This window comes from Photinus pyralis, unplaced genomic scaffold (assembly GCF_008802855.1).
Source record: "Photinus pyralis isolate 1611_PpyrPB1 unplaced genomic scaffold, Ppyr1.3 Ppyr1.4_LG3a, whole genome shotgun sequence".
Taxonomy (NCBI): Eukaryota; Metazoa; Arthropoda; class Insecta; order Coleoptera; family Lampyridae; genus Photinus; species Photinus pyralis.
In genome coordinates, this window is record NW_022170509.1 from 12098666 (window position 1) to 12116648 (window position 17983).

The following is a 17983-nucleotide window of genomic DNA, read 5'->3' on the forward strand; positions in this document are numbered from 1 at the left end:
TTTTGCCCAAATCTCAAAAACGGCGATCCAAACATTTTTTTTACTACACCACTGGATTCTACGTAGGTAAAAATATCTAAAATAGGCAGTTTTTACCCTTTTTCTATCTTACATGGGTAGTTTTCACCCTGTATTTCAGAAACAAACGTAGATAGATTGGTTCTGTTTGCGGTATTAAAAGTTTCACAAATAAGTGGTAGGTATTTTTCCATCTCTTTTGACATTTACTGAAGACTATAATTGATCCGGATTACTATTAGTACTTTTCCCTTTTGCTTTATCTTTGCTTAAGAACCCTGAATATTCCCTCCGATCCACCTCTACTTTGCCTGGGCTTACCGTTTGCTAATCTCAAGGAATGTTGAAAGGATATAGATTAATTCGTTCTAATTTTGCTGATTAAAGAGAGACATATGACTCATACCTAAATGCACCCCAAGGTACAATATACCACCACATTTTAAGAATCGTGTCTTATGTTAAAAGTTGAGTAGGAAAGAGCATTAATAAAAAGCAGCAATCGGAAAAGTTATTGCAATTGAGTTGTTACCATCCAGTTCCAAAGCTTCTGACGAAGAGCAAGGAAACAGGTAAAAAAAATGTAAATAGACATTGAGTACTTTTGTCATCCAACTCTCAGTTTATGCTCAATTGGTTGCATGGTCACCTTAAAAGTATCTGCAGTTTGGTTCGGTGGAAGAAACTTGAGTTCACTTAAAACATTTTTTGCAGAACGTCAAAATAAGGGGGAATAAAGAGTAGGTTACAGGTATTATTAACAAAAACCCAAGAGTAAACGTTCCATGAGGATACTGTACTGCATGGGCATTTTAAAAAGTACGATACCACAGGAATTTTTCGATTTACGAGTATCGACGAGGGTATAAAAATGATAAATGGCCAATATTTTCAATGACTCCGCCACATGCGACCCCCTAGGCCTAGACTAGGTATATCTGAAGTGTTTAAAGGGATGGGTCAATTATTTGCTCCAAGAGTTTTACTGCAAAATGTTTCATGAATTGGCAGAAACTACAATTTCATATCCAAAACAAGGGGTTGCAATTTTACGAACTACGGTCTTAATTAATGTTGTATTATATTTTTTGAAATCAAATTCACTATGTAATGCCATTGGAAGCCCTTGAAATATCTGAAATTTCAAGACAGAGTGGAACATAATGCACTTGATTTAATTAAAATATTCTCACTCAATCTAGAAGTCAGCTAATATTCTTGCTAACTACTTTACAACTGTAAGACATTTTGCAATAAATTTGCCAAAACTTGTTCATTACATACATAAGGCACGGTTATTTATAAGAAATATAAATTTATCGACATAAGAAACTTGTTTTTATTTACATAATTATAGAAATCGAAACGCAATAAATCTATAAGGCAATGCAGAGCAGAAAGATTCATGATTATATGGCAATTAGTCTTATTGATAATGATATAACATTGGATAATATAGCAATCATCAAAATCTTCTAAAGAAAAGTGGTTTTCGAATTTATGGCAATGACCTGCAGTAGTAGCAGCGCACGTAAACCATATGTCTTTCCGGAATAAATTTACTCCAGATATTACACTTTCATTGGTAGTGCACATTTTATGTAAAAGCGAGGCAAATTCGCGCGCCCCACTTTAAAATTGTGATATTCATAAAAAAGAAACTATGGGGGAATCAATTGCAGGTGTGAGAAAATAAGATCTCGTTATAATTTTTAATTAAATTGCGACCATTTCGTCTACAACTATCGCTTTTACTATACGACAACCTCAATTTCTTTCTTTCCATTATGTGAGCCGAAAGTCAATTTGTTGCATTCCTGAAGCTGGCGTTTATTATGAAATGCTGCAGCACTAATGATAGCGGTCAAAGAGTTTTGCAATTTGAAGGCGGATCAAATATCATTCGGCATTATTATTTAAATGTTTCAATAATAATAAATGATATGTAGTTACGTTACATTGTACTCCCATTTCCGTCTTGTTTTCAGTTCGTAATCTGCGATCTATTAAAATTAATTGATTCTAAGGGTATTGCGTTAGTACCTCGTTACGAAAATACCAAATATTTAGGTCCATCGAGGCCCTATCAATTTTAAATGACTTTAATTGAAGAAATAATTTACACTTGCAATTAGTAAGCGTTTTATTGCATATATAAATAATTAACTCAGAGTGTCTCTATTAACCTACATTGCAGAAAAATATGATTATCCCATTTGCGAAACTGATAAAGTTTACTGGAAAAATCTTACCTTTCTTGGATTCGTCATCGTTTAAATCCAATGAGCACAAACTGGATCACCTTCTTGCACAAATTGACAATGAGAAAATCACTAGAAGGTGGATAGGTACCGTGTTTTGCGTTAATGTATACGATATTCTCGTACCACCTTACTTTATAACTTACGGTAAGTGAAAGAAGGGGAAATTTCAAACATAAAGAAATTTGTTTAGATAGAGGAATTGCACTTCGACAAACTCGACGAGGGTCAAACATTCTTGTCCAGGAATGCGCCTTTTTTATTAGTTAAATTGGGGTTTTCGCCACACGCAAGGAATAAAGCGAAAATGTGCATTTAGGTATTGCCAATTATGTTAAGTATCGACTAACAAACTGTAACGATTGGTAACAGCATTAAATTATTACACATGAGAAGATTTATTTTTGTTTTCCATTTTTAAATGGTACGTGGCAAAATATTAGTTCGACCCAATTGGCAATTACAAAATGAGTTTGAGAGAAAGTATGCATTTGCGATTAACTATGACTAATAGATAAACGTCTGACTTTAATAGGGTAGTTAAAGGTAAACAAAAATTCTGCAATTGACGCAACGAAGTTATTATAGGTATTCGATTATCACAAATGTGAAATTCTTGTTTTTTAAGTACCTAATAAATAGCACTGTTTTTAACAATGTTTCATTATAGAAAAATTTCCCTCTGAAAATTCGCCTCCCAAAATTTATCCCCCGTCAAAATTCATTCCTAAGTAAATTCCCTCGAAATAGTCACCCAAAAAAATCCGAAAAAATTGTGTCCGCTGCCCATCGTAGGGAAAATTTGACCACAGGGACTGTCCCCTGGACTGTCCTCATTTAATTTTGACAAAGCTGCTGAGCACTCATGTAGCCATGGGTTGGCCTAGATAAGCAAGTGCCCACCCTGCGTATGAAAATTGCCGGTCTAGGACATTAGGGCGCCGCCGAAAAGGCGCGACCGTTAGGGCGCGAGACATAAAGGCGCATGGACATAAGGGCGCGAGGACAAATGCGCGCGGGACAAATGGGCGCGGGAAAGAATATTCTCTAAAAAATATATTGTGGTTATAGTTAGTTAGGGCGTTCGAGATACCAAAAACATATAATGCACAATGCAATGTTGAATCACACCTTTTATATGCATCACTTTTACTCCTACTTCTATGTTTTTAGCGTCGAGTTGTTTAAACGAGTCTTATGCTTTTTCTCTATTGCTCGACGTTCAACCATTAAAATTTAGAAATTGTGGGTTTCTAAGTGGAAATTTAATACTCTGATGATAACATTTCTCAAGTTTAAACCTGGAACTGTTGAACTTCAATATTGAAGTTTAAACTAGAACGGTTTTAAAGCTTGGTTGAAGCTTTATTTTTGTTTTTATTTTATTTATTCTTTTTTCGCATCTTTCGGAGCGGCCGCTTTGTGCTCGATAGTCGAGCGTTTAATGTGCTCGGCGATCGAGCCCTTTTTCCTGCCCGTGATCGATTTTTCGCCTCAAGAGCGTTTTTGTTTTCGCTCGAAAGCTCTTTTTTCGCCCTCAAGCTCTTTTTCCACTCCTGAGCGTATTTTTCCCGTTCCTGAGCGGTTTTTTTTCGCTCCCGAGCGCCTTGTCCGCTCCCGAGCTCCGCTCCTGGGTGTTTTTGCCGTTCACGAGCGCTTTTTGCGCTCTTGAGCTCTTTTACGCTCACGAGCAGTTTTCCCGAGCGCTCGCGATAGACCGCTCGAGCACTTTTAGGAGTGCTCGGAATTCGCAAACAGTTTCGCTTTACAAAACAGCTCGATGCTCGCGTACATTTTTGAGACAATTAAAGCGCTCATCGCTCGAGCGGTTTTTTAGAACGCTCGATCCAGCTCTGACCAGTGGTGAGCAAACTTTTTGAATAAAGGGCTACAAAATAACTTTTCATTGAGGTAACGGGCCAGAATAAAATATGCAATAACTTTTATCTTTTATAGTATTTTTCATTTTAATAAAAAACGAAACATTTTATTTTAAAGAAAATAAGCTCATTATTAAAATTAAATATTTCGTTATATTATTTTATTTGTTTAGTTACCATAGGTTCCGGTTCAATTCATCGTACAGTTTTCTGATAGGTAACATTTTCATTCATTGAATATGCATTTACACTAATTTTTGGTAAAAAAGGAAGGTTATACACTGCCCTTTTTTGAGCCCCGAGAGAAAAATTGTCTCAGATCGACCGGGAAAAAAATTTTTCTTATAGAATGTGCCATGTAGAACCCATAATTTCAAACAGTTCGAAGATTGGGCTACTAGTTCAAAAGTTACAGCCCTTTGAATTTTCTTTCGAAATTGTTTTCTAGTCTATAACTTTTGATTGAGAGATCTAATCGAAAAAGTACGAATTGTTTTGGATTCTACGCCCCAAAATTAATAAGAAAAGGTGTTTTCCCGAGAAATTTTGGTTGGGCTAGTTCAAAAGTTACAGCCCTTTGAATTTTCTTTCGAAATTGTTTTCTAGTCTATAACTTTTGATTGAGAAGTCTAATCGAAAAAGTACGAATTGTTTTGGATTCTACGCCCCAAAATTAATAAGAAAAGGTGTTTTCCCGAGAAATTTTGGTGTAGTCGATTTTTGGTAAAAAAGGAAGGTTATGCACTGCCTTTTTTTGAGCCCCGAAGAAAAAATGAGATCGACCGGGAAACAAATTTTCTTATAGAATGTGCCCTATAGAATCCATAATTTCAAACAGTTCTAAGATTGGGCTTTTCTATAAGAAAAAATTATGGTCTATGACGATATATAATGGTATGATCTACACTAATTAACTAAACGATGCATGACTACGATTTTGTTTCGCTTTTAATTAAACTAAACTTTTATCCTTCTATCACCACTTTCGCTTTTGTTACAGTGATGTAATTGACGCTTTAGTATCGAGTATAGGTATTCGACATTTATCTTGTCGTAGCCGTACATTTCTTGAACCATTTCTCTACGGCTATACCGATCCATTTCGATACAAGCAAAGCATGTAGTTCACCCCATTCCTGGGTAATTACACTGCCTCTCTCTATAAGGTTCTCATACTAATGTTGCAGTTTACAGATGATGAAATGTTAATGGTTGATTCGATGTATTTGAATAAGTAGAAATTACAGGGATGGCAACCTAGTGGTTTTTAAAATCCTAAACAATTTAACCTTCATCAGTAACATTTGAGGAACAATAATTTAAACATGCATTAAAAATTCACAAAAAAAAGAAGACACAGAGGAAGCACACAAGACTTGTAAACAACGTATCACGCACAAGGGATCGATGGAAAAAATGGATTCAGCAAATCTTCCAAAATGTTCGGTCTCCACGTTTCTGGGCAGCATTCAAAAACGTGCCCCATATCGATTGCATCTGGAGCATATGGCCTGTGTTTCGTTTTTCAAGGGTCTTCTTTTCTTTTTCCAAAAATTCAGCAATTATTTCTTCCCTACAAAGGCAGCAATGACCCTTGAAGCGAAAACATTTTCTCACAACTGACCTGAGTACCGGTCATCCAGAGCTCGTTGATGACTGCTGGACCGAATCATCTATTCCACTACTTACGATTCGTATATGAGCGGCTATCATAGCCTCATTGCAATATTTTTATGACATGTGCTATGAAATGCTATTTCCTCTTTCTCCGCTCAGATGTGTAGATGGTACTTTTTTGCCATTTTTTTAGCTGATTTACGTAGTGTCAGTTTCTGAACGTTTCACTGTACAGGTGAGGGCTCTTTCCAGATTCTTGTTGCAGATTAAACATTTATATTGTAATCTTCCATTGTCTGGTTCTGATACCATTATCAATGTCCACAAACAGTATTACATTCACTCCGTTCGAAAATGCGATTTTTGTGTATATCTCCGTAACTAACAGTCCTAGGAACAAAATTTTAAGACTTAGCTGATAAGAAATTTAATACTCTACGACATTGAATAGAATTCTTTTGTAGGTAAAATGCACCGAAAAGAAGATATAAACGGAAATCTGAAGAAAGTTCCGGTTTTTTTAAGTTTTTTTCCATATGGCGGGGAGCACGGAGAGAAAATAATTGTTCATTTTACATTTTAAGCATTGCTAACCATCCTAGACAACATATCCCCCGCCCCCCCTCTGCTCACTGGATTATTAATAACATTTTTTAAATATTGGTTAAAACAAATATTATAACTTAAAATTGTTTCCCGATCGCTTTCAGGCATTAATCCAGCCAATTTATTTAAAGTAGTGCTACTCCAAATGCCCTAAAACCATACGAATTTATGTAAACCAAACTAAAACGCCGGAGGCAGATAAAAATTAATTAGAGTTGAAAGAAGGCGGTGCCTGATGTGAAATTGATTGGCACTTTCTGTTTGTTCAGATACTTATTTTTAAGTGGTTATTTTTGTACTATAAATTAATATCTAATTTGTTAGTTAAATCATGAAGCACGATTATAAATTTTAAGATCATTAGGATTTAATTTATTCTATGTTATTGAACTTATCTAAAAGGAAGTTAGTGTAAATGCTTGTGAAAAAGGGAAATTATTTCAGTTGATGGAATATTGTGTAAATCACGAATGGATACGAACACGCACTCATGATTTTACGGTTGAAGTGTGAAGCCTTTTTGTTGCTTGGTTGGGTGTATAATTGAAAGCTATTGGAAAAACTAAAAGAAAATTATGCACCCTTTATCGTACCAAACTTCGAGGGTAACAAGGAGATTGTTCTTTGGACATTTGGGCCACGAGGGGTTTTTCTAATTATGCATCCGCCTAACATGTGACTTGATCATCCCGGAACTGCTATTTTGGACCAAGATATGACTCTTGCGTAAAAGGCAATTTATTTTGATAGAGTAATTGTCTATAAAAATGTCTCCATTCCTGATACAAACAGGGTAGTTTTTGTAAACGAACATTCTTTCCAACATCAACAGCCAACTGGCCGATGATGCGATAAGGCATTGGACTATCAGCTATTTAATTTTCACGCTGTTTACCGTATCGAACTAAATATTAAATGAAGCACAAAAATCGGTTCTACAATACAAACGTTGGGACTGTTATCTAACCGTCAATCAATTGCACAAATTACAACTGGCCAATGTTGTCTGTGCACTTCTCTTTAATAAAAATGTAACAATCGCAAAGTAAAAGTTTTTATAGCGTAGACTAATTCATCTTTATAGTACTTCACTTACACTATTTTCTTCATTTCTTATTTTAAATTATGTAATTAGTTTCTCTTAGTCGTTATAGATGTTGGTGTGTAGTTTTTTTGATTAAATATAACGCGATCAATGGCGATTAAAGTTGGTAAAGCAGGCATGCGAAAGAAATTGATTAATCAATCTAATTAGAGGATATTGAAGTCGATTACTGTTAAATAACTATTGGCGCATGTACGTGCACGAGTAGTGAAAGTAATCATTTTGTTATTATATTGTCTTTCTTTTTTACGGCCTTTCAGTGAACATATAAATATGTACGGCATTCTTTCAACGAGCGTGTCATTAGCACTTCGATTCTTTGTCTTGGTAAATGGCTGTGGTTAGTTAAAAAAATACTGATTGGCACAAAGTCTGAAGTATTAAAGCTTTAGGCGTTAGGCACGTTCTTTGCCCCCACTGTTATTCCTAAAGGATAGAAAACATGATCTGTTAAAAACCTATCATTTGCAATGATTCCTTTGTCATTTCTAGTCATTCTACAACAGTCGTCTTTTCGATCTCATTCATTTTTTCCAGCAATTTTAGTTTTTTTTAATTAATTATGTACACACCTTGATCTTCCCTCTACATTATGCTTGTATTTCACCAACCTCTTTGGCTCAATAAATATGAAAAAGTGCATGTTCTTTTACTCTGTGGAAGCCAGTAGAAATTAATAGTTTTTTACTGTGAATAACGCCGATACTCCTTTATGGCACTTTAATTTTAAGGTCTCATTGGACGCGACATTGGACAGAATTGGAAAATTTGTTAAATAGTCACTTTAATGTCAGTTTTTTTAAATTGTACGGTTCTTACGTAATGTAAGTTGAAAAGATGCAAAAGGCAAGAACATCGTTGGTTCAAATACGCTACGGTAAAAATGCCAACGACAAAAGTTAAACGCCAAAAACAAAAAGGTCCCCTCTAATAACTGTTTTACTTTTTATAAAAATGGCTATGCCACGGAGGTTCGACGGTTTTTCCAGCCGACACAGCGTGTTCTTATGATAACGCTCGAAAATTTCTGGTTCCAACTATTGGAACTACTGGTATATCATAGACATAATATTTTTTCCAAAATTTGCTTTTGGCACATACAGATTTTCCGCAAACGGTCTCTTGCTTGTCCTTTACAAGAATATTTGCACGGTAAGTATTTGACACACTTATGGATGAGTAGAACCACAGCAATTGTCGCCGTGTGATTTACATAAACCTCTACAAACAAGAAATGGAAGTGGCATAAATTAATACATCAGCCTCACCTTACCTTAATATTAATCATGGGAACCGAAGCAAAGATATGTTAATAAGTTGATTTTTTAAACAATTTCTCACACTTATGAAAATGAATCTCAGCAACGATTAAAGTGAGGTTTTTCTTTCCCCTTCCCGTTTACCACTCAGCTACGTTCTGCGGAAAACAATTCGTTTGCAAATTTTTCATTGCCATTTTACACAAATTATAAATAAACGTGAAACGCAATAATCTGCACCAATTAACTGCGAACTTAAATAACTATTTTTCGCATAGGTGAAGGTTATTGCCAATTAATTCGTTAAAATGTGAATATGTTAAATATGTTGTGAACTAAATTACCGAAGGTGTGAATCTAATGAGTAATTCTGACCGGAAAATAATGTCTTTTATCTGTGCTCGATGCTCGTACTCAGGATGTACCATATGTTGCTATCCTCTTACTTTAAGGACGTAAGTGTACTGTAATGGAATTAGTGGAGCGAAGCATTCAGCATCTTTCGTGCACTCGTCTGTCCAACAAAGTAGCCACTAGCCACAGATGCTTTTGTCGACGATGTGGTCCGAAGTTAGTTGGTGTACCTGCGCCCTTGCAGTGGCGGATTCAGCAGGGGGCAAAAGAGGCAATTTCCCCCTCCGACAAGCCAAAAAAGGTTATAGACAACTTAATTTACAGTATTTCCATTACATTCCCCACAATCTGTTCTCCGTATCCATAATTGGGCGAAGAGCAATGTCCCCCTCGAAAAGTTGCGGCCTTGTAATTTAATTGGTTCAAAACCATGGGTACCTTTTTATCATCATATTCAGCATTTTATCCCTAGAACAAGATGACTCGGTGCCTTTCCTGTTGACTGTAAACAAAGCTGGTGCAAACGCGTAGTTGAACTTGTCTTCCTATAATGGTGAATCAATTAACTCAAAACGAGTGGTAAAGGAGACGAAAATAAGTATTTTCTCCAAATTAGCCAAAGGTCCAAAATGACGCGTTTCTTCTGTAATTTTTTCTGAAGAATTGAAGGATCGAAATGTGGTTAAAATCACCTAAATTTCTTTTGAACGTTGGCATAATTTTGGATAGAAAAAAATTATTACTTCACTACCGTTTATAAGAATTAGAAGTAAGGTTCATTAATTGGTCTCCCCAATTATAAGAATTGCGACGAACTTTTTCCGGAAGTTCGCGTATCAGCGGGTGCTTTGTTTCTCCTTTAGACCAAAAATTTGCTGTGGCTAGTACAGGTACCATCCGCACACTTGCGCATGCGCGACTCTCTCCTTTTATGTCCAAGTATATGTGTATCAAATTTGGTTCCAATCCGTTCAGCCGCTCCGCCGGAAATGAGAGTACAGACAGACAAACAGATAAACCGACCGATAGACCGATCGAAATCACCGAGATTTTGGTTGATTCGGATTCCTGGTGCTTCAAAACCTATATTTCCATAAACAAAGGGGGCGGGGGGGGGGGGGCATTTTATACTCCAATGCAGTATCTCACCACAGATCTAAAGTGTTTAGATCTGTGATCTCACTTACTAACCTGATGCGAGTGGTAGTAAACGGTATAATGACAAAAATGAAATTTAAGGAAAATAAAAAAAGAAAATTCAGCGGTCATCTACGGTCATTTTAAGTCAAAATCTGTAGACGGTGCTGCGGCGGAAGAAGGCGGAACGGGAGTGCTTCAGGTGCCATCATAATTTTTCGGTCTCTTTTGCTACTGGACAAGAAGCGGTCGGTGATGGTAAGCTTCAGGTAACTCGAATGGAGAACGGGGGTCCCAGGAATTCTAAAGGACAATGGGTGGGCGGCTACTGGTCAATACCTACCACAACAAACTTAAAGCGCAAAGCAATTTCCCTAAACGGGAACAATGAATAATTGTAGTCGTTAGCGAGATAATAGATAATATCCCCCCCCCCCTCTTATAATTAATGAAACGGCAAGTACCAAAAAGGTTACCCTATAATTAACGAGATGGTAGGAATTACTGTGAAAAAAAAGAACAGAACGATACGGCAAATTTAATGCAAAAGGCAAAAATTAGACGATCTGAATGCAAAATAAATTTACGGAAATTAGCCAAATTTAATACGGTAAACCACCAAAGGCAAAAGATTTTACGTTTCAGTAAACCACCAAATGCAATAGAACTCCTCTAGATCCAGGAATTACTTCATATAAAATTCGGCTATGCTATGGGGGGAACGCCGGTTTTTCCAACCGACATAGCATATTCGGTTATCTACATCTAAAAATTACAACTTCTTTAATTAATTACGTTCTTCCCAGCCGTCTTAAAAATGTGGGACCGGTGTCAAAATGCAAGTTTTTTATGGGCGCACCTAACAGATGTAATCTCTGCCGAAGGCCGTTACCTGTAACGTACTCAACTAATTACGGTTAATTATACTTATCCAAATAGTCGGAATAAAATCTCCAAATTTGGCAGTCCAATAATGCCCTTTTTCCCTTGGAATTTTAGGTCAAACGGCTATCACGTTGTTATTTCCGTAAACTGCACGACCTGTTTTAATGCTGGATTGGATCCCTCTTTTTAGCGTATTTTCCTCAAAATGAAAAATCGCTATTGGCTGCACTTTGACGTTCGTCCGTCCGTCCGTCTGTTCGTCACACGTACTCCTTCTACATCACTGAACCGATTTTGGCGATATAGGACTCATTTGAAAAGGCTGGGTCCAAGGATTCCGTGCACACCCATATTTTTTTGGGGTTGCGCATGCGTTGTGCCAAAAATTTGATTATTTATGAAGATATTTAAATGAAACTTAATTTGTAAACACTACGAATATAAGTAAAATTAACGACGTTTTCAAAATGTTGTCTTGCGCATTCACAATGCCAACTTTCTTATTTATGAAAACAGTTAAATGAAATATCATATGTAGGCACTTTGCCTACGGGTACTTTATTCCGGTCCTAGCTTTAATATTATTAGGAGAAAAATACGCTCTCATCATTTATGTTTGCATAATGACTTTTTAACTTGTTTTTAAATTTGCGCGTATACCTAAAGCTTAGTAAAACATGTAAAAACAATTTTGTATGCACCTTTTCATTCTGAACAACTTTACACTCTACAGTTTTTTCTGAAAAATGTACAGGAGAGTGTAACAAACTGCGAAAGTATAAATACGGAGCACCAGAGGGGAGTTGCCCGCCGCCTTTTTACGGAGCAACATCTATGTCAGTCGCGCCCGCAAAGTTATAAGCGTGGAGTTTAATAACAGAGCGTTAAGGCGATCTTTGTAAGAAAAGAAGCAAAAGAACCGAGTGAAATCATCTCCATCGAGCCAGCGCAGAAGACGAAAACGATTCTTCACAGCGCACCGACGAAAATGGAGAGTTGCGAGATTACCGAAGACGACTTTCCTTGGCGCTTGTTCCGTCTGCGGTCCGTGCGTAGTCCAGCTAGAGAGTACCAAGCGAAGACCAAGATAAACCAGCCTGCCTGTGATTGGTCTAACTAAAAAGCGAATAGCAGCCTGCAGTGGGCGGTCCGAATTCATTCGACTTCCACATCGATCGTACGACAAAGTTATCCTCCAAGTCCGGGTGCACTTAATGAACTAGAGGTATTTGTAAACAATATTGCGTTGTAGTTATTTTGCGTTGTTATTAGCCCCGTGGTAGAATTATTGCATTGTAGCTTATTTATAGAACATTCTAAATAATATTGCGTTGTAGTTTCTGTTGCGTTGTTATTAGCCCCGTGGTAGACTTATTATTGTGTTGTCGTTTATTTGTTATTACAAGATTATTATAAAGTGGTGTGTTTGTAAATTCGATTTACTTATCTACTAGTGTTGCATTCAGATCAGTGCTTATTAGCACTGTGCTCATTTTAACGACTCGAGCCTGGAAGCGTTACTACACGCATTTACAGCAGTTTTGTTTTGACTTTCGATTAAATTGGATGATCATTTATGAAATACGAATTAAGTTTCTGTCTGTACTCAGCGGTTTTGGAGTAAATACGTTGATTTTAATTTACGTAATAAATACAGATTTTCCTTTATATGCAGTTACTTTTTGTGTATGAATGAGTTAACTTTATTTTCACAGGAGTGTACCGCCTCACCCCCATTTCTCTTAATATGTGTTATTTACAGTTAAAAGGCGATTTCTAAGAGAAAAAGAACTTAAAAGGCTTTAATAAAGATTACTGATTTTATTCATTTATCCTTTCCCCTCTTCTTGAGGCCAGAAGAGTTATCGACTGAAGCTAGCCGGCGCCCAACAACCCTTAATGTTTATAAGAAGAACCACCCCCAAATAAATCCTAAGAAGAGACGGTAAGGAGAGTTGAAAAGTAACCAGCCGGTTACAAGGGCACGATTTTGAAATTATTGCAGGTATTACAAAAAATACTATAAGAAACGTGTGTATAATTGGTCTTACTTACTTGCAACGTTTAAAGGTACTCCCGAGGGTACTCCGCTACGTGCTACGGTGCTTTGAAAACTTAATTAGGGATACACTTGTTCCTTAATATACTACTCAAGGAATTAAATCGCATAAAAAACAATCGTTTAAAACGAAATGAATTGTATAAGATGTTAAATTAAAATGATATTTGATTTATGGTTTAAATTTCCATAAAAGCAATTCGTGTTACGGCTTTGGTCTAATTTCCATTGGTAGAACAGGATACAATTCAATGCCAAAACTTTATTAAGAGAAGCATACACTCTGAGGTTAGCTATCTATACCACAAAAAGGCGGTTAGTGATGTATTCTCTTAATAATTTCCTTTATTGCCTTTTTGGTTACTCCAGTTTTTGGGTGTTGCAAATACGATCTAAGCAGGGTCTTAACAGCATATTGTTTTCTCCATGGCGGTAAGTTTTGCATATTCCAAGCCTTCGCCAAACATTCGAAATCCTCTAATTAGCTTTCAAGAGGTTTTTTTTCCGGTGCACGAATTTTATTATAATTACTTTGAACGACCTTCAATAATCCGGTAGGTTTTGTTCCTGGTTCAAATCAGCAATTGATTTTAATTCCTTTTGAATAACATTGATTATTGCCCCTGCATTACACATTCCATTTTAGCATTTCCGGTAGGATCCACCAGAAAATAAGATTTTGACATAAATTCCACTCTGTGATGGTGTTATTTTGAAACGAAAGGTAATAATTAAAACTATCGTCTGTTACCACAAGCACAGTTGATTTTATTACTTTGATTTATTTTAAGTATAACCTATCACGGCATTTTACAAGCTGCTACCAGTAGATGATGTAATTTATTGCTTTGACCGGTTTCATCCACAAATGTCCATTTCAACAGCAAATAAAACATATACCTTTCCTTCTGTGTTTCCGGTTAGCTTACTTTGCAACCTGAAAATGGTAACTTTTAATTAAAGTAATGACGCTGCAGTTACAGAGGAAATAATTTTAAAATGTGAGGGGATGTAATTTACCTAATAGCATCCAACCGCAATAGTTCCAAGAATTAGTTCCCTTTATAAAAATCGAAGATTGCGTTTTTACAAAGCAACAAATGCTAACAAAAAATCTTCAAAAACCCCTTCCAAAATTGTCGTGTACAAGACACATTGAACATACACAATGGGCCTAACAATTTCCACCTTGCTAACTCGCCTGTTTGGAACGAAGATGATGCGGATTTTAATGGGTGAGGTTAGGTTCTGTCAAAGCTTCTGTCAATACTTTTTTTTAGTGGGGTTAGACGCTGCAGGTAAAACTACAATTTTATATCGATTAAAGCTTGGCGAAATTGTCACCACAATACCTACCATTGGATTTAACGTGGAAACAGTTGAGTATAAGAACATTTCGTTTACTGTGTGGGATATTGGCGGACAAAATAAGATTCGCCAATTGTGGCGTCATTATTTCCACGGTACCGATGCTGTTATATTTGTCGTCGATTCCAACGATCGAGGGCGGATCGATGAAGTGAGGGATGAATTAACCGACATGGTACCTAATGGCTTATTAGATGGGCGCGTATGCTAAATTTGCCATTTCAGATGAAGGATGATGAACTGAAGGACGCCGCTTTGTTGGTATGGGCTAATAAGCAAGATTTACCCCACGCAATGAGTTTGGCACAGATTGCTAGTAAATTGCAACTGCACGACTTACGTGATCGTCGCGTACGTTTTCGTTATTCATTTTCTTCTGTCTAATTATAAAGTTATTTCAGTGGCACATCCAAGCTGCATGTGCTACACGGGGAGAGGGCTTGTACGATGGATTAGATTGGTTATCAAATGAGTTGGCAAATTGACTATATAGGTTGTTAGAAACGCGTACTAACTGTATACCCATTACCATAACTATAAATGATTTTTCTTTAACTAGTACACAACCTTTCGTAGGAAACTCATTTTATATAGTTACGATAGATAATAGTTAGGATGACCGGACCAAAACAAGCATTTTTCTGGCTCTGTTTCATTCACGATTGTGCTCACCCCAAAATAAAGACAGAAATAGAAAAAAATTAATTTCCTTGCGATTCTGTTATTTTTTTTTACCAAAAATCGACTACACCAAAACTTCTCGGGAAAACACTTTTTCTTATTAATTTTGGGGCGTAGAATCCAAAACAATTCCTACTTTTTCGATTAGAGTTCTCAATCAAAAGTTATAGACTAGAAACCAATTTCGACAGAAAATTCAAGGGGCTGTAACTTTTGAACTAGTAGCCCAATCTTCGAACTGTTTGAAATTATGAATTCTACAGGGCACATTCTATAAGAAAAATTTTTTTCACGGTCGATCTGAGACAATTTTTTTTTCGGGGATCAAAAAAAGGCAGTGTATAACCTTCCTTTTTTACCAAAAATCGACTACACCAAAATTTCTCGGGAAAACACTTTTTCTATTAATTTTGGTGCGTAGAATCCAAAACAATTCGTACTTTTTCGATTAGACTTCTCAATCAAAAGTTATAGACTAGAAACCAATTTCGAAAAAAAAATCAAAGGGCTGTAACTTTTGAACTAGTAGCCCAATCTTGGAACTGTTTGAAATTATGGATTCTACAGGCCACATTCTATAAGAAAATTTTTTTCCGGGTCGATCTGAGACAATTTTTTTTTTCGGGCCTCAAAAAAAGGCAGTGTATAACCTTCCTTTTTTACCAAAAATCGACTACACCAAAATTTCTCGGGAAAACACTTTTTCTTATTAATTTTGGGGCGTAGAATCCAAAGCAATTCGTACTTTTTCGATTAGACTTCTCAATCAAAAGTTATAGACTAGAAACCAATTTCGACAAAAGATTCAAAGGGCTGTAACTTTTGAACTAGTAGCCCAATCTTCAAACTGTTTGAAATTATGGATTCTACAGGGCACATTCCATAAGAACAATTTTTTTCGCGGTCGATCTGAGACAATTTTTTTTCGGGGCTCAAAAAAAGGCAGTGTATAAACCTTCCTTTTTTACCAAAAATCGACTACACCAAAATTTCTCGCAAAAACACTTTTTCTTATTAATTTTGGGGCGTAGAATCCAAAACAAATCGTACTTTTTCGATTAGACCTCTCAATCAAAAGTTATAGACTAGAAACCAATTTCGAAAGAAAATTCAAAGGGCCGTAACTTTTGAACTAGTAGCCCAATCTTCAAACTGTTTGAAATTATGGATTCTACAGGGCACATTCTATGAGAAAAATTTTTTTCCCGGTCGATCTGAGACAATTTTTTTTTCGGGGTTCAAAAAAAGGCAGTGTATAACCTTCCTTTTACCAAAAATCGACTACACCAAAATTTCTCGCGAAAACACTTTTTCTTATTAATTTTGGGGTGTAGAATCCCAAACAATTCGTACTTTTTCGATTAGATTTCTCAATCAAAAGTTATAGACTAGAAACCAATTTCGACAGAAAATTCAAAGGGCTGTAATTTTTGAACTAGTAGCCCGATCTTCAAACTGTTTGAAATTATGGATGCTACAGGGCATATTCTATAAGAAAAATTTTTTTCACGGTCGATCTGAGGCAATTTTTTTTTCGGGGTCAAAAGAAGGCAGTGTACCTATTAACCTTCCTTTTTTACCAAAAATCGATTACACCAAAATTTCTCGGGAAAACACTTTTTCTTATTAATTTTGGAGCGTAGGATCTAAAGCAATTCGTACTTTTTCGATTAGACTTCTCAATCAAAAGTTATAGACTAGAATCCAATTTCGACTGCTTCCCAGAGATTGACGTATCTCAAAAGTTCTTGGGGGGATTTTCAGAGATTCTTTAGAAAAACTTCAGATTATTCAAGAATACTTCAAAAACGTGTTAAAGATTTTTAAAGATAGTTCAGAAACATCTTTGAATATAAAAAATAAAGACTGTGAAAAATGAAAATTGTCGTGTATTATTTATTCTTTCACTGTACTCACAAAGTGCCAGATTGTGTGTGGATCTTCTAAAGCACTCACCAAACATTTTGCAGAAGATCGCTTCAGAAAATATTCTATAGGGTTTTTCAGACATCCTTCACCCGACTATTCAATTAAATTGCACAAAAATAAAAATTAGATTTCTTAAATGAATCTAGCGTTTTATAGACACATTTCTGTGGGATATTTGGAAATTGGGGGGTGATTAGAAAATTTTTAAAGATTCCAAAGTATTCTTCAATGATTCAAGTAATTTTTCTTAAATCTGTGGTAGACAGTTAAACAGTTTTTTTTTATATTTCTTCATTGACTACTTGTCTCTTAAAGGTATGTAACATTCATCCTGGAAACTAGTTACGCGTACTTACTAGAGTGTATGTTTAATTAAATAACAATGACCAGTTAATAATAGATATTTTTTGTGCTCGTTGAAATACTTCTGATTTTAAATAGTACATATACAGGGTGTTACATTTGAGTTCTGCAAAAAAATAAGGTAGGTATAATAATAGAGTGAAACAAAACAAACATTTTTTAAATAGGCAGAGGATCACATATGTTTCGTGTGGAAGCTTAATAAAAGTAGCCAAACTTTTAATTATCAAGATGAATGGACCTCTGTTTTTCTAGCAAGCAAAGACGGTACTATGCTCACCAAGAGAGAAGCTCTCGGTCGATCACCATACACCAGGTGGTGACTTGAACAACGCACCATAGAAATTTCAATTGTAAATTTTTCATTTTTGATTATTGGCTTCCCTAATTATTTCAGATGTAAAGTCTATTTAGGTTTTTGTAGAGAAAAAAATTACGAATCCATGCATACTAGTGCTTTC

General features: G+C 35.9%; 2 protein-coding genes across 3 annotated transcripts in view; one reads left to right on the forward strand and one right to left on the reverse strand.

Moving 5' to 3' along the window:
- Positions 1 to 2382, reverse strand: part of LOC116166099 — a 34626-nt gene extending 32244 nt beyond the window's left edge. Inside the window, exon 1 of the mRNA XM_031480938.1 lies at positions 2271 to 2382. Within this exon, the coding sequence (XP_031336798.1) occupies positions 2271 to 2288 (18 nt within the window). The 5' untranslated portion in view covers positions 2289 to 2382. The remainder of the gene's footprint in view (positions 1 to 2270) is intronic.
- Positions 2383 to 14236: 11854 nt separating this feature from the next.
- Positions 14237 to 15226, forward strand: LOC116165984 (ADP-ribosylation factor 1-like). 2 transcript variants are annotated; one of them, XM_031480783.1, is made up of 4 exons: positions 14237 to 14421; positions 14509 to 14724; positions 14775 to 14900; positions 14951 to 15226. In XM_031480783.1, the coding sequence occupies exons 1-4, from the start codon at positions 14350 to 14352 to the stop codon at positions 15032 to 15034; spliced, it is 498 nt and encodes a 165-aa protein (XP_031336643.1). In that variant the 5' UTR covers positions 14237 to 14349; the 3' UTR covers positions 15035 to 15226. The 2 variants fall into 2 exon arrangements, with proteins under 2 accessions (XP_031336643.1, XP_031336642.1); XM_031480782.1 differs by having other exon boundaries at positions 14237 to 14416; positions 14462 to 14724; positions 14951 to 15224.
- Positions 15227 to 17983: the final 2757 nt, after the last annotated feature.